General features: G+C 40.9%; 1 protein-coding gene and 1 pseudogene across 1 annotated transcript; both read right to left on the bottom strand.

Annotated features, from left to right (window-relative positions):
* Positions 1–5,703: 5,703 nt before the first annotated feature.
* On the bottom strand, positions 5,704–16,608 carry LOC144319947 (uncharacterized). Its single transcript, XM_077908420.1, has 4 exons — positions 16,403–16,608; positions 15,717–16,249; positions 14,892–14,980; positions 5,704–6,614 (listed from the first exon to the last, which is right to left on the bottom strand). Exons 1-4 carry the CDS (start codon positions 16,606–16,608, stop codon positions 6,525–6,527), a joined length of 918 nt encoding a protein of 305 aa, XP_077764546.1. The 3' UTR covers positions 5,704–6,524.
* LOC144320999 (small ribosomal subunit protein eS6 pseudogene) lies at positions 7,334–9,860 on the bottom strand (annotated as a pseudogene).
* Positions 16,609–17,145: the final 537 nt, after the last annotated feature.

Here is a 17,145-nt window from a genome sequence, read left to right as displayed (position 1 = left end):
AGTAACGTTTTTCCCAGGCAGGAAAAACTAGCAAAATAGAGTACTTGAGACAGGAATAGAGAAGTGCAGATTGAATCTTATATTTAAAAAGCAATAGCTAATGTGATGTTGAGAGTCATGTGATACATTAAAGAGATAGAAAATTCTTGGACTTTAAGAAACTGGATGTTTGCCATCTCTTTATTACAACAGCTTAAGTTAGCTTAACTATCTGTCTTCCTCACAGTCTAGAAGAATAACGATTGGGATGTAGTGAGAGCTCATAAATAGTTGCTTCCATTATTATTATTTTGGCAAGATCAAATTTTACCCATTCTTCATAGTTCACTAAATGCTATTTTCATTATTTAGTCTTCCTTATTGCTCCCTAGAAGAAAATAATATTTCCATTCCAGAACTGCAATTCTTAATCTATATTTAGCAGAGCTTTAATTTTAATGTATATTACACGTACTTTTGCACCTATATATCATATCACTAGAGCCTACTTTCCATGCAGGAAGATAGTATGTCTTATTATCTGGTATCATTCATAATTTTCACAACAATATTTATGCACTAGACACTTAATAAATATTTGAAGAAAAATAGTGATTGAAATCCTTTAAGACTTCATAGGATGTGAAAGGATACTTCTGCCATTTTGATCATGTCCCAGGCTGTGAATCCATGGCTTACACATGAAAGGAATACAATGTCTTCTGCTTCTTGGAAGTGTGGAAAGGAAGTTCTATTGAGATGATGACTCCCAAGGGTGATAGACTCACTCATAAGCTACGTGACTTGCAACTGCTCAGCAACTGAGAGGGCTACCAATTCAAATTCATACCTCAAAATATGCAAAATCTATACAAGTTATAGACTTTTGGGTTACTTGGTTATAGTTGAACCACAGATATAAAGTCTGAGCATGCCAATGATCCATCATGACTGCTTTAACTTATCAGGACAGGCCTCTCCTCTGGACTCATTGCAAAGCCTGGTGAGCAGGGCAGTTAGTTTTTGGATAAATATACTCAATTATATTCTCTTGAGATTTACTTTATGCCTTGCCAAGAGCCCATTATTCCAATCCTCAGCTTATGCTTGGACTAGAAATCCAAATCTGATTCTTCAAAAACATCTGTTCAGCCAGCTGTCCGCTACTCTCATAGTGAATATTCTTCCAAAGTGGAGCTGAAATATCTCCTTGTTCTTATAATTTCAAGATTGCTGCCTACAGCTTCATAATCCCCTGTGATGCTTCCAAATTTATCCATGTATTCATTCTTTCATCATTCATTGATTCACTTTTTAATTATTAACTGAATTCATTATTTATTGAGCCCCTAAAATATGCTGGTGTTGTGCTAAGAACCAGCTAAGACTAGTGAATAAAACTAGTCTTGGTTCCCTTCCTCGCAGGGAAGTTGGCTTCAGGTAGAGTTCTTTGTTCATATCAACACCTGTGAGTGTCTATGGTGGGCAACAAGTTTGATAACCATCTCCCTCTTGTTATGGGCACCCAGAATTAATGAATGAATAGGGCCCCCTCTTACCTTGGCGGATTAGCATCAAGGTTTTCATAAACCTTCAACATAATGTAGCTGACCTTGGATTCATTCTCATTTTATGGTTGGTAGCAGGTTTCTTCACATTTTTGGCCATGCAGTTCATCAGCCTCCCAAATTTCTTCTTCATGACTGACAGCTAAGTAGCTATGGAAAAGCTACTTTATAACATTGCTGTTTTATAGCAGGGTCCATTCCACTAATGCAGGATTTCTGAATCTCTTATTTGCGTCACTCACTTAGTGTCATTCAGTCACATCTCACCCTTATGGTTATGATTAGTGTTGTCCTCAGCTATCTCATTTTTGAATGGGTGCCACTGTATATCAATTGTGCAGTGTCAACAGAACAGATATGCTGCAGCCAATTTCCTTAACCAGTCTACCTACTCCAGAGAGTTCTAGAGTGACAAGTCTGGATGCAATCTTCTGCCTCTAGTTTGGCCACATGTGTGGCAACAGGGTTACAGATACCTACAATTCACTATGCTGTGATTCAGGTAACTCAGGTCCCCAAATCTACTTTAATGTTTATTACCCAGATGCAGATATTAGGCACAGTTTAGCACTATGAAGAGCTGGCTGATTATTTAACTTGTTTTATATCTTAATGCTAATGAAGAAGATCTTTTCATGTTGCTCTCAATGTTTAAGTCCCTAATGTTTTCCCATTATAAGCATATAAAATATTCATAAGTAAAAGGTGGGAATAAAATGAGTGATTAAACTCTGCAGGAGAGGAAAAAGAAAAAATATCCCTACAAAAATATGTAAAAATAGTTTAATTAAATTTTTGATTTTTTTAACTAAAACCAAATTATTATATTGTTCTACATGAAGGTATCAGAAATTTAATTCATTTTTTATTGATCTGTGAAGTGGCTAGGATATCTAACCAAGCTATCTGGACTTAAATTTTAACAATAATTTCAGGACTTTATTCCATCAGTTGGTGCTTTATCGCAGTCATGGCTATATTTTGCATTCTGTGATGCCCAGATATGTTTTCTTATTGCCTTTATTTTTATAATATTTTATTCAATGTACATTAAGCTTAGATTCCTGGCAAGATGGAAGACAGAGCCAAATTTAAATGAAACTCATGAAGCTTAATCATTTTTTACCTTATTGATTTGGGAAATAACATCCCACCACTAACCTGAAATTAGTATATTCTTGGCTGTTTATGCCAAATGAAGGGAAACAATGTTAAAGGCAGTTTTGTTGGTCAAAAGATCATAGAGAACCACCTCCATCTTGACTATAAACCAGTGATTCCTGAACTAGTTTATTTTTGGAATCAACTGTAAATCTGCCTAAGCATATAGATGTATTTATGTAAAGAATCAGAACCTCCAATGGTGGTCTTTAAAATTTTGATAAAATTCTGTAGTGGATTTTTTTTAACACCCTCAATTTTTATTCTTCTTGAAACAGCACCACTTTTCCTCAGAATGTTTCCACAGACACAATCCTATCCATCCAATGGATGACCTTTTGTTTGGCTGCAGCTCTTTAGCCACAGGTGATTTGTCCAGGTAGAGGTCACCAGCCCAAAATATACTCCGCTTCCCTCTCCAAATTAATTCAAGAATTGTTAACTGACTCAGGTTTGGCTAAATCATGGTAGACCATGTTCTGTACTGACAGTAGAAGCTAAAAAAAAAATAAAAATAAAAATAAAAAAATAAAAAAATAAAAAACTATGGATGAGGGCATGAAGTCCAGGAGGGACTGTTGTTCTGTTTTTCTATTTGTTTATTACAGCTGCTATAACAAGTACCATAGTCTAGGCAACTTAAACTACAATTTTTTTTTTCTCATAGTTCCAGAGGGCACAAGTCCAAGATCAAGATGTCAGCAGGATTGGTTTCTTTTGAGGCCTCTGTCTTTGGCTTGCAGACAGCGTCTTTTCTTAGTATCTTCACATGGTCTTCCCTCTGTACATCTGTGTCTAAATTTCCTATTTTAAGAACATTAGCCATATATTGGATTTTTGGCTCCCCCAAATGAACTACTTTTGCCTTAATTACCTCTTTAAAGGCTCTCTCTAAATACAAAAGCTCTGTCACATTCTGAGGTACTCGGTGTTAGAACATTAATATACACATTCATGGGGAATGCAATTTAGCACACAACAGTAACACCCTGCAGCTCTTTCCAAATCAGTCCAAGAGCTAGCTTATTGAAATTTGGTCTTTTCCAGAACATTTCAAACCAGAATATGACAGAGTATGTTCTCCCCTGAAAGTAGAAGCTGTGGATGGAGAAGTGAGTCTCAAGGGGGAGGTGGGCTGTGGATTTGTTTCCTCCCTATGAAGTGGAATCCTAACTACACTGACAAGAGATGTCATCTGATAGCCAGAGGAGACCACAGACCAAAGATGGAGGGAGCTATAGTCTCAGAGGTGTTAAAGCCATTGGTCATCCTTCTTCTTGAGTACTGACTGGATATATATATCACCTTTTATGATTCTGTTCTCATACTTTGCCTGGATATATTGAGCCAATAAATTCCAATCTACCCAAACTATTTTGAGCTCAATTAGAATAATTTGCAGATGATTCAGATATTCTTCAGGACTTTAGTATTATTGCTTTAAACTACCCTGGTTTCTATCGCTAAAGAAAAATGTCGGATGATTTATTCAACTTAATTCTCAATTTTGATTTCTCACTTATATTCCTCTTCCACCTTTTTTGCAGCTCGCATCTTATATTAACCAGCTTCCTCTACTCCCCACCTTCATCCCATCCCCAGTACATAAGTAAACTACTCTTACTATTTTTCTAAGCCTAACCAGTTTGATTTTCTATGATCATCCTATAACTCAACCTTTTAAGTAACTTAAATTCTTCTTTGATTTCTGGATCTGAGTTATTATTCTATTGAATTGTCTTATGCCTATTTTTACCTTAGTCCATTCTTAAGATTATTTTCTGGCTGCAGGCCATAAAGGTGAGATCTTTTTTGTTGTATTTTTTTCTTGTGATACCTGCGTGTGGCACACTGTTTTACCTCTTTTCCTTTTTGAGAATAACTGATTATACATTTTTCAAATTCTTAGATGCAACTGTCTTGAAGTAATAAAGGACAGGAGAGAAACTTTCACAGATGAAGAAAATAGGCAGACATTGTTCTCATTCAACTAAGAGCGAAAAGCAACTTTATGAAGTTATCTATGAAGGTGCTAAAAATAGAAATAATGTATACTGTGATTTTCTTATATTCCATTTTTGAAAACATCAAATTTATGACTTTCTGTTGTTTAGACGATACAAAGTTGGACATGGAAATATGCTGACAATTATTTTTTAAGAGAGCAAGAATTAAAAAAAGCAACAATGAGGTTTTGTGGTCTGTGAAGGATGTGGTCTGTGGGTAGCCTAGAAATGAAGCTTTCACCCCACTTCAAGAAGCAGTGCTTTCCTAGCTCCATCCTTAAGGAATCTGTTTCCCTGGAGTCTTAGTCATCTCATTACAAGGGAGCCTTGCATCTAGGATCTAAAGATCTAGTAGGAACATGACAATCGGGTTTTACAGCAGGGGGCCTCCTTTGACTCGTGCTAGCTCTAAACCTTTTGGAGGAAAGACTAGACCTTTTGTTGCATATTCTCATTTTTCTTCTGGGCCCATTAAAATAATGATAGGCACCCAAGTGTATAGATACATATTCCCTTTACTCTAGATGCTCACAGATTTGCAAGGATGAGAACATTTAAATAAATATTTGTAGTACAAGGTGGTAAATGCAAGCAAAGGAGTACATGCTGCATGTACATATTGCTCTGAACACACGTGTGCTATTCGTGTGTTACTAGGGGAAGGGTTATGGCCGGCAAAGTGTCATTGGCTTCTCAGAGCAAGTGGAGCCTAACAACATGATTTTAAAGGATGATAAGTAAAGGGCCTTGAGTGAAAGGAAGTATTTTAAGTAAAAGGAATGACACGACTAGATGCCAATTCCTGATTTAGTATAGTTTGTTCAAGAAACCATGAGTACATCATCACTGCTGAGGATATAGTATGAGGCACTGTGGTGTTCTGAGGTAGTCTGTGGTGAAGTTATAAGATATGACATGTAATGATGTAATTGTTAATTCAAGTTAATCTGCTAAAAGTGAAAATTAAATATTTCTTACAAAATGGAACAGAAGCTTTCATGGTTGTTTTATCTTAAAAAATAAAAGTAACAAAACGATGTTTATTTTGTATATTGTTAAACATCATTCAGGTTCTATTTTCAAGCTACTTAGCAATTCTTGTTATTAACAGAAAATTATATATCTTAGTACTTTCTGTAAACATTTTCCTATTAAATTATGTGATGATATATTTTGAGTTCTGAAATTTACATTTGACTTGAATGTCCTAATTTCAAGAGAGTCACATTGGCAAGGACATTTGATAATTTTATTATATTTTTCCCGTGAGTCTTAATTTCTTGCAATTCACACTATTATTTTTTTCTCCTTAGGTATAGCTTCTGAAATGGTTAGCTGGCTTACACCTGCCCAATTCTCATTTGAAATGGAGTAGTATATGATTTGCAGCCCTATTGCTTGGCCATACAGGAACTCATGTTGAACTAGAAAAAAAAGAAAAAAAGGAAAAAGAAAAGCACTCCTTTCTAAGACAAAATGTTCATAATAAATACACAACTATGATGTTTACACAGAGAATGCCACCCCAACAATTGTGCTGTACATACATGCCCAACTCTTTGTGATGTCCTTGATATTTGAGATCTTTTCCCACATCTTCATCTACTCTATTGAATCTTCCATCTTTTGTAGGTAAAGCAATTTTGTAACCAATTTACATGGTAAAACTTACATAGCATAAGCAGATGTTTGCAACTACTGCAAGCATGGGAAGATGAACTCTTCAACAAAGATAGCTTATAGCAAAAGACACTAGTTTTAAGCTGGTAATAACTTTGAGGAGAAATATAATTTTTAAATGATTGGCTGATCAGTTGGTATCTTCTGCCGACAACCTCTGCTTCTCTGCATGACCACTTGAGGAGTTGGACAGTCTCCACTCATATATACTGAAGATGATCTGAAATAAGAGAAACAGAAGAGGCAGACTGGCCTTCCCAGTAACAGGCAACACTGAGCCAGAGGGGGTCTCCTTGCCTTGGGGGAGCTTCTCAGGTACCACATATGCCATGGAATATCAGAGGAGAACTACTGCTCCTTATGGCTGTCCTGGTCTCATGAGGGAACAAGGGATTTCATAATTCATTGTGTGAGAGAGAGCAAGAGCAGGAGAGAATCCAGGCAGTTGAGTATCAAATCAAAATGTCACCTATATTCCTTACAGACACTAGGTGTGTGGAACATGGACTTGCAAACACTCTTCTGCATGACTAACATTTCTCAAACTGTCAAAGCAAATCTGCATAGCCCCACTCTAACTCCTCCAGAGGGCCTGAGTCAGTCTTGCTGAGTCTGGCCAAGAGAATGGAGAACAGAATGAGGCCCATTGAAAGGGATGTGACCCATGCTTTTACATAGAGCTGCTATGCTCAGAAGGGTCCTGGCTTGGAGTTTAATGATCTGTGGCCAGTGCCTTGAAATTCTAAATAATTTAATTTTCAAATATGCTCTCAGCTCATCCATGGCCTATCTCTGGCTTTCTTCTCACCTTTTTGAGGAAAGCCTTTTGCTTGAGTCCATGGCATCCCGGGTCATCTGGCCTTCCCCTCCTCACCCCTGCCCACTGCTGCCTCCCTCTGCATCTCCAAACTCATCCTGTATGGGCCTGGACCTAGGGACAGGGAGGGAAGATCGGAGTCAGACACGATCATTCTGCCACATTTTGGGATAGGACATGACTGTGGCCCTCCTGGTTCAGAGCTCCAAGTATTTAACCAGGGGCTGGGGGTGAGGATCAGTCTCCTTGCCCACTCCTGATTCAGGCACAGAGTATGTCCCCATGTGGGAGGTTGCAACCACTTGGTGGTCACCCTTTGATACAGATTGAAAAGGCAGGTGGCAGGCACTGGGAAGGGGAGATGGTCTCCATTCCCTCCCCACGCACTGCATCAGTCCTGCAGCTATGGGGAGGAGAAATGTGTAAGCAGTGTGCTGCTGTGTGTATCACAGAATCATAGAGCAGGGCCTAAGCCTGGGAGCCTATGAGCATCTACACCAGCCTTGTGACTACCACCGTACCCGAGGGAGGGTGACATTAAACAGCAGATAAAAGACATCATGACAGGTTGAGAGAAGGACCACAAAAGAAATAAAAAGTTGTATATTTTAGTAGCTTTAATGCTACATTTTTCCCTTTGCTTTGGACAAGGGGCTCCACCTGTCCATTTTAATTTTATTAATTTAATTTTTTAATTTATTTTTATTTTTTGGTGTCTGATCTTATTTATTTTGTCACTCTTAGAAAATCTCATTTTTGACTGGGCAAAGAGGTAAAAGCTCTCAGAGAGGACAGCCTCTGTCTCTTGGCAATCTGTACCTGGCATTTTTCTTTGGCCTCCTTCATTCTATTGGCCAAAAGTTTAGCATATACTGCAGCCTCTTCCTTATTTTTCTTAGTACGCTGTTTCTTCAAAGCAGTATGCCGACATTTGTGTCGGAGGACACGTGGAGTAACAAGACGCTGAATCTTGGGTGCTTTGGTTCTAGGTTTCTTACCTTCTTTGTGTAGGGGCTTTCTAACAACATACTGGTGGACATTGTCTTCTTTTGACAGATTAAAAAGCTTTCAGATTCTGCTGGCTCTTTTGGGCCCCAGGCGATGAGGCACAGTAGTATCAGTGAGTCCAGGAGTATCCTTCTCCCCTTTTTTCACAATAACCAAATTGAGAACACTGAGATTGGCATCCACAATGCAACCACAAACAGATTTGCGCTTCCTCTCTCCAGTCCTCCTGGGTCAATAGCAGGAATGCCCCTTACTCAGCAGCAGGTGGACGGGGCCACGGGTCAAGACACCCTGCTTCATGGGGAAGCCTTATCATTGCCACCACTGATTCAGGCCACGTAACCCTTCCATTCCTCCCCCAGAGCATCAGCAACAACTTCTGTGGCCATAGGCTTCTCATAAAAGGTATGCAGTTTGCGCTCATCATCCACTTCAATGAGTTTCAGGCAGCCAGTGGCTGGGAAAAAGATGTTCACCTTCATCCTGAAGCAGCCTACCACCTCAGAGGCACCATGAAAAAGAGACCTGTCCACCTGTCCATTTTAAAATAGGCCCTGCAAATAACGGAACGGACACCGGAGATATCCAAGGTGGACTGAACCACATATTCTCTGTTCCTTCTGTGTACATCACCAGTGGGGCAGTCACTGAGCAAGGGCTGTGGGAGTAAAGTGAGGCCCAGAATAGTCTGTCTGCAAGGGGAATTTTGTCCACATGCACTCAGAGTGATGGGGATGTGTTCCTCCTCCTGAGTTGTAATTAACCTGCATGTACCATTTCAGATGGAACAAATCTGAGCTCTGTTAGTGACACAAACTCAAATGACCGAGGTAGAGCTATAGGATTTAATGTGCTTCCTTTTTAGTAGGGGAGTTTAAATTGCATTCAATATGTAATTACTCTTGTGCATGTGCTGGCTCTAGGAAACCAGCAGTGAAGGTTGGGGTAGGGTCAGGGGCTGCACCTGGTGAGGTAAAGCAACCTGTCAAGATTCCCCTCAGTCTTGGGGAGTTGGACAAGATCTTATCCAGAAGCACTTGCATAAAATCTTCTGTAAAGGTAAATCTCATCTTAGTGGTTGAGTCTGTTTCACACTTCAGGCAGAAAGGCAGTGCTGAAGGAAGGGCTCCCTTATATTCAGATAAGCCTGGCCGAAGGGCCATTTGGCCAGCAGGTCATTAGCATCAGCACAAGGACAATCAGCCAACATGCTACTCTGCTGGGTGGGAAGGGAGGCTGTGGACTGGTCAGAGACCCATAACAATCCAAGGGCTGAAGCTGTAGGGACCAGTCCCTTTTTTTTTGTCCACCATATGATTCTGGGAGGTCTTAAGGACTTTGGAGACACCTGACTTCCAGGGGTGGTGGGAGAGGGGAACAGGCAGGACTGAGTTTACAGAGTCTGGCCTCGATGAGCATGTCAGAATCTCTGCTTCAGCTTCAATAGAGTGACAGCAAGGATTGAATCAAGCACCTCTGGGGAACTTAGGAATTATCTGGAAAACAAAATCTATGGTGGAGAGGAGGGGTGCCCACAGTTTAACACATGGGGTTTGGAGCCAGAGCAGTTTGGATGTTCATAAAAAAAAGTAACCCCGGGCTAATCATGCCTGCAGCATACCCATTATTCATTCTTTTGTAACAGACCTGGAATTCAGTACACTCCAGCTCTCTGGGCTTCTTCCTCTTATATTCCAAGCGATCGGCCATATTTCTACTTTCCTGATTTAAGTAGCAGGTCAGCCTTTGGGAAAATGGTGTTAAAGGGAGAAATCTGTAAAATGACATATCACTTGGTGTGATTTTATGTTTTTTAAGAGGTTTTGGAAACAGCAGCCTCTCTGTCCCCTCACGTTTAACTCAATTCCCCCAGCAACAAAGTTTTGGACACAAACCACTAACACTCTTCAAATGGTTCACTCTCCAAAGACCATTAGGATTTTTATTCCTTGGACCAACTGAGGAGGGAAAGAATGCCACGGCACTCAGCAGGGCAATTCAACTTTCACCAGCTGAGACAGAGTTAAGCCTTTAGAATTGTTGCCCCCTAAAGGAAAATAAAACACAGGGAGAGGGAATTAAGATGATCTTGCATCATTAAGCAGTCATGTGCATTACTGAAAGATGTTGCTTTCTTATTGGGGCTATTAAGTATCACTTTGAATAATGGCTCCAGAGAGCTAAATGCCAGAACAAAGGCAAAAGGAAATGTGAAAATATCATGAATTAAAATATCAGAACTGGGAAGAATAGATGTTTCCTGCAATAAACTTTAAAGTCATAATCATGCTCACATATATGTACATAAAAGACATTTAAAGCAGGGGAGAGAATCATTTCTCTTATAAAATCATTTCTATAATCTAATGATTCTCTCTAGCTTTTATGAACCCTTGTGTTCTGCAATAATTTACATCAGTGTGTTCAACTTTTATTTTAATCAAATGTAGAGGTTTGTACTCACTCATAATGAAACACACTCTGAAGGATTGGTCTCAGAAATTTTTGCACTTAGCTGGGAGTAGATGTTTCCTTTTCATATTGAAGGGGATAGGATTGATATAGTAAGATTTTTTTTTTTTTTTTTTTGTGGCATAGCAAAAATGAGAATGGGGCTGACAAAGCAGTATACTTTGTCAAACATCTCATGTTTTCATTAGATGAGAACTGGCTCACAAGTTAGCACCAAATGATGGGTGTGAGGGTAAATTATATATTTTGCTTATGACAAAAGCTTATTATTTTATGATAGCCTATGTCTTGGATTAAGAGCTATTTCATGCTCTTTAAGGTTAGGGAATGTGCTAATTAGATAACATTTTAATTAAGTAGAATGTGGGATAGAGGTTATTATTTAGCTCTCCTTAAACACTCTGGAGACCAGAGCACAGGGCATATGCTAATACAAAGATGAAAGGTGGGCTACCCAGGGGCATTCTATGTAGTGCCACATTTTGCCTAAGTCATAAGTTAATAACAATGTTCTAAACGGGTTGGACATTTTGTGGAAAAACAAAAACAAAAATACAATGTAGTTTGATTAGTATCACTGAAGATCCTTTGGTGCCATCAACCAGATAACAATTTGGTTACCCAAGTAGTACTAGTAAGAGGGGTACACAAGAAAATCGTGAGGAGCCCGGATCTAGCACCTGTACGAAAACAGGCTGTTCTCTGAGGAGGTTGAAAAGGAACACAAAACAAAACAAAGTTTTGAAGTCATTTTTGGACATATTTATGTTAATTGCAGCCATTAAAGGTCACAAAATGCAAGAGTGCTACCTGGAATCACACATATGGTGCAATCTTTTGTCTTAAGGTGCAGGCAAGTAATGTTGGAGCTAATTATCGTTGGTTCCAAATGCTGGGAGTTTCCCAAGTGAAACCTGAAACTTACTCTGGGGCAAGGAGAGATGGGAGAAAGAGACAGGCCACTTTATTTAATAAGCAAAGGAAATTACATATGAAGTTTGTCCTGGGCAGCTGCAAGCTGAGTAGATCTGCATACCTACTACCAGCCAGAATGTTAAAAGTTTATATTGAGACCCTACCTGGGTTCAGTCAGCATGTATCCTGTCCAGGTGGTCTCAACAATACATTGCTCTCTCAAAGCTGCATCCTTGAGAGTAGCTCACACTACGGGAATGGTGGGCAGAGAATACATTCCAAGGACAGACGAGACGAGGGGCAGGGTCCAGCTCTTAAGTCAATCAGCAGTGTTATGTTGTCTCAATAACCTACTACAACAGTTACTTATTTACCTGTCATTTTCTGAACACTTCTGAGATTTTCTACTTTCTATATAGGCCAATCAGCTGATAAAAACTGTAGCTTTATGGAGAGGGTGGGGGGCAGAGATTTAGCCTAGGTCACAGTCCCTCCTGATTTAAGGAGTCTGAAATCATATTTGTACTGTATCACAGATTTTTTATATCTGATAACTTTCAAAGGTACACCTCTATTTTTCTATCTCATGGCCATACCATTCCTACTATTACTATTTCTACAAGGAAAAGAGAGAGAGAAGAAACAAGAAAACTATTCATTGTACTAGGAGAATCAGAATGAGAGGAGTCTTAAAAAACAAATTGTTCTAGAACGTAATGCTTAATTGCAAATGCAATTAGGCAGAAACTGTTACTACCCAAAATCCTCTAAAAAAAAAAATGGAGAATTCAAAAAAGTATATTTTTCCCTGGAGGGTTATCCTGCTTAGCAGAAGTTGGGGAAAATTCTTAACAGAGAAGAGGGTTCACAAAATATAAATGTGTTGACAGCATGGGGTCTGACTAAAGGAATAGTTTTGGTTATTAGCATGTTATATTCCTAAAAATTTAAAATTGAGACCAGAGAAATTTCATACATCTGAAAAATTTTAAGACAGTTTTAAACATTCTATTCAGGGCAAACAGTGCCTTAACCAATTTTACTGAGAAATTGCCTAATATTTCATGTATTTGGGTCAGTTTCATAAATAAAGGAAGTTCAAGTCATATTATTATATAGGTTTTTTTTTTTAATTTTTTTTTTAATTTTTATTTATTTATGATAGTCACACAGAGAGAGAGAGAGAGGCAGAGACACAGGCAGAGGAAGAAGCAGGCTCCACGCACCGGGAGCCTGATGTGGGATTCGATCCCGGGTCTCCAGGATCGCGCCCTGGGCCAAAGGCAGGCGCTAAACCGCTGCGCCACCCAGGGATCCCGGTTTTTTTTTTTTTTAATTTTATACCCTGAGTTATATGATCATCATCTACTTGGATCAGAAGCATTTAGTCCCTTTAGCTCAATATAGTCAAATTTGACATCATTGAAGAAATTAAAACAGAACTCCTGCCTCATTGCACAAATCAAAATATCAGGTCATAGAGTCAAACTCAGTCTTCTTAATGTTCAATTTGAATTAACAGATTAATGCCTTGTTAACTTTGACAAAGAGCTCTTTGGCACAGAACTATTTCTACACACTCAGGTAATTGACATAACAGCTTAAACAAATCTCTTTACCTGAGACAGTTACATAATTACATCAGATATCTGGCCTCCTCTCTTCTGTTGCAGGAAGCTGACTTTAATGTGACATTTTGGCTTCTCTGCATTACTTGTTTTTGGGGTTTTTTGTTTTCGTTTTTCTGTTAACAACCAATTGTATAGTGAGAAAGTCACCTAGCTGTGAGCACTGACAACCACACCTTGAAAAACATTCCCTTCCAGTTTTGGGTGCAAGTTGAGTTGATTTTGAGCCATCTCAGGACTCAGGTCGGGTGTCAAACTCCCGTTCTTGGCCTGTTCTCTATTCCCCAGGGGCAGATCAAGTCCCTCATGCACCTGGGAAACCATGCAACAATAGAGCTTAGCAGGGAGAGTAAAAGGTATTTTTTTTCTTTGAACCCAGCTGGCATGCAACATTCTATGAAACAAGAGGATTGATAGCCCATGTAATTTTAATCTGGGTTAATATGCATTTTTAATAAAACTACAGATGCTATTCTTGTTCATCCATTCCCATCTCTACTGTATCACCGCTCAAGTTTTGCTGGCTCATATTTGTTGTGGGAAATAAGTATGTTATAAAGTGTGTAGTTCCCTTGGCCTTTGGAACTTTTTCTCTTCCCTGGCATGAATCAAATCCTAAAATTATTAATTCTCTCTGCAGACTAGACGTCCCAGTTGGTTATATGAGTCTCGAAAGTCTTCCTTGTTTGAAATGTAATCAGTTGGGTTTTAAAAGTTTTAATCAGAGATTTAGAACAGACAGATAATTTTTCCTTACGAGGATAGCTGAGAGTCTTTAGCCGCTGTCAGATGTGGCATCGTAGCCACGTGGCTTCCTAGGGCAAAGTCGCAAAAATGTGTTACAGTCTGAACAATTCCTACACTGGAAAAAGTAAAAGAAGCCTTCGATTGAAGTCAGCCTGTCCTGGATTTCCAGATCCGCCCATCTCCAGGGAGCAATGGCTGCTTTCATACCTTTAAATAGTTTCCTGGTTCGGTGTCTTCTGGGAGGTGGTGACCCTCAGCTGCTACACCTTTCCTAGCTCCGGATGGTTTTGTCAGCCTCTCATGCTTGCTCTTGATCTCTGACTTCTAAGCCACCTCTCTTTAACCCACTCCCTCCATACCACTGACTGTTAGTCTCAGCCTTGGCCTCAGCTCACTCAATATTCACCTTAAATTCCATTTCCCCCAGTTTGGCATTTCTAGGGAGGCATGAGATAGTGACGGTACTCTCGGTAAACATTCTCTGGTTAATTTGTAGCTCACAGCAGCTTCTACTCACTTTGAACCCCACTCCTTTAGAGGTTTTTTTTTTTTTTTTTTTTTTTTTAAGATTTTATTTACTTTTTTGAGAGAGAGAGAAAGAGCCAGAGTGCAGGGGGAGGGGCAGAGGGAGAGGAAGAAGCCAACTCCCTGTTGAGCAGGGAGCCAGATGGGGCTAGATCCCAGGACCTTGGGATCATGACCAGAGCCTAAGACAGATGATTAACCCATTGAGCCACCTAGGTGGCTGAAAGTTAATCTTTATATTATTTGTCAGTTTGCTCCCATAAGCAGTGGGTTTAAACGTGTCCTAGTTGACAACATTCAGTGATTATCCTTGAGGATCACGACATTGGAAAGTCAGAGTGAACGGAGTTTCGTCTGCCTTTACGTTGTTTGTGGTCACCTTTACCTCTCTGCATATTCTCTGCCATGACTTGAGTTGACAAGGCATCCAGGAGATTCTTGGCCTTGCCTCTTGGGAGAGCTGCCGCCAAGGATCTTCACAATGGGGAAAAAAGAGAGAAAAGCCAGAAAAGTGTATATAATATGACCCTAGCTTTTAAAAATGATTTTAAAACAATTACCAATTCCTCCATAGCTCTGTATAAATCCACTAAACACCCATATAAAATATGTGTATATATGTAGCAGGTGGATTTCCTGGTCTCCACCTCACTCTGGGGAGCCCTCTTCAAATCAAGCAGAACACTGTAATTCTAATCATTCTTTTCAGACATTCCAATCAGACTGGCAACTATCTTGCGGCGAGAGCCGTAGTCGGCCTTGGCACACTCCAGACGCTTTCTAGCTTCGGGATATTTCTAGACTTTTTTGGACACGATTTGAATGATAATGGCATCCAAAACACAGGATATAGTGCTTTTGGACACAGATGATTTAAAAAAAAAAAAAAAAAAGGATAAGTGGCTTGAGTAGATAGGCTCAGGTGATAAGAAAACAAATACCATCTTTCTTGTTTTGCTGATACAAATATTTTGGGGGACCAACTGACAAACCCCGTTCTGTAGGACAGGAACCATGGAAGCTGGCTGAGTATTTAGACATAAAGAAGAAAACTGTTAGTGTGACTTTTATTTTTTTTTAACCAAAAATACATCCTAACAAAAAGGTCAAAATTTTGGCTGTTTCATTGGAGAGGTCAGGGGACAGGGGAGAGGAGGGGCCAAGCCAAGCGGAGCAAAGCGGAGCAGGGGGCCTGGGCCCGGCCACTTACCAGGTGTGTTTCCGGCCTCTCTCATCCCCGGTACAACCAGATCCTCACAGCTCCTGGGATTGGGATTCTCGCGATTATGATCATTACACTTAAAAGTCTTCCAAAAATGACAGCAGCACCCAGTATTGACTGCTAACGCGCACACACCTGCAGGTCGCTTGGTCACCACAGACCGAGGTCGACACCAGCCGAACCGCGGGCGCCTCAGAGCGAGCAGCTCGCACGCTCCACCCACACAGGCCGAGACGCCGGAAGGAAACCGGAAGGCTCCCTGGGAAGCCGCTCCAAGAAGCGGGAAACCTCGCGAGAGCGCGGAAGCCTCGCGACATCTCGGAAGCCTCGCGACACGTCGGAGGGGCGAGGGCGACTCTTCCCTGGCACTTAAAGATGGCGGCCCCCCCCCCCCCCCCCGCCCAGGTAGAGCAGGAGCCGCTGAGAGGAATCTGGGTGGGCTTTGGGCAGCCGTGGTCGTGGGCAGGATGCGTGGTTCCCGGAGGGCCTCGCGGGATGATCCAGGTCTCGCCAGGACTGGTCTGCGGTCACCGAGCGCACGCGGCACGGAACTCCATTTTTGCTTCTAAAACTACCTGAAACCTACTTTACCTGACGAAGAAAGTAGTCTCCTGAGGAAATAAGCCTGCGTCTTAGGATCACAGGTTAGTTACCCATCAGCGCAAAAAGGTCACTTTTGAAACAACGACTTTTTAAAAAGGCTTGTGACAGAGAGCCTCCCGTCCGCGTCCGCGTCCGCGTCCGGCAGGGGATCACAAACCTTGTTCAGGCCCAGTAGGTTCCCCTGACCTTCCGGTGGAAGATGCACCTGAAGCTGCTTGTGTCCGGATTCCAAGCCCTCAGCCGTACCTGTGTGGAGACCGAGAAAAATCAAGGCCATCCCACCTCAAGCTTAGCGTTAGCACAAGTACAGCCATCTTAGGCCCCTGGGAACAAGAGCTGAACCATAAGGAAAAACTGCAGAATGTCCTCGGCAGGGAATCCCACATCAGAAGGACAGAGCCCACACCCCTGGTAGAAAGTCCCATATTGGAATGAGAACAGAGCTCAACGCCCTTGAAAGCCCCACATCAGAATATAAACAGAACTTGAGGAATTCCTCCCCCCACCTTCTGGAGGTCCCCTAGACCAGCCCTTAAAACTAAGCTGAAACCCACCTCGATGTCCAAGTCCCTGCACCGCTGTGTCGGGTATACTTGGACCCACACTCGAGCTTGTAAATAAACCCTCGTGTGTTGTGTTTGCATCGGCGTCGGCTCCTTGGGGGTTTCTCGGATTCGCAATCTTGGGCGCGACATATGGGGGTTTGTCCCGGATCCGAGAGACCTCCAGGACCCCATCCAGAGGGTTTTATGCGTGGTGAGTGCACTCAACTTTTTCCACCTTTTGCACGCATATTCTCTGAGAGCTCTATACT

The sequence above is a fragment of the Canis aureus genome, chromosome 9, assembly GCF_053574225.1.
Source record: "Canis aureus isolate CA01 chromosome 9, VMU_Caureus_v.1.0, whole genome shotgun sequence".
Taxonomy (NCBI): Eukaryota; Metazoa; Chordata; class Mammalia; order Carnivora; family Canidae; genus Canis; species Canis aureus.
The sequence above is the reverse complement of the archived record's forward strand: the minus strand, read 5'-3'. Positions and strand labels throughout refer to the sequence as shown.

Coding starts and splice junctions, on each gene's coding strand:
- LOC144319947 (XM_077908420.1), bottom strand. CDS start 16,608: ATGGCCTTGATTTTTCTCGGTCTCCACACAGGTACGGCTGAGGGCTTG. Junction 14,981..15,716: donor AGAGGCCGGAAACACACCTG/GTAAGTGGCCGG, acceptor CCCATTGTGAAG/ATCCTTGGCGGCAGCTCTCC. Junction 6,615..14,891: donor GGCAGAGAATATGCAGAGAG/GTAAAGGTGACC, acceptor CTCTTATTTCAG/ATCATCTTCAGTATATATGA.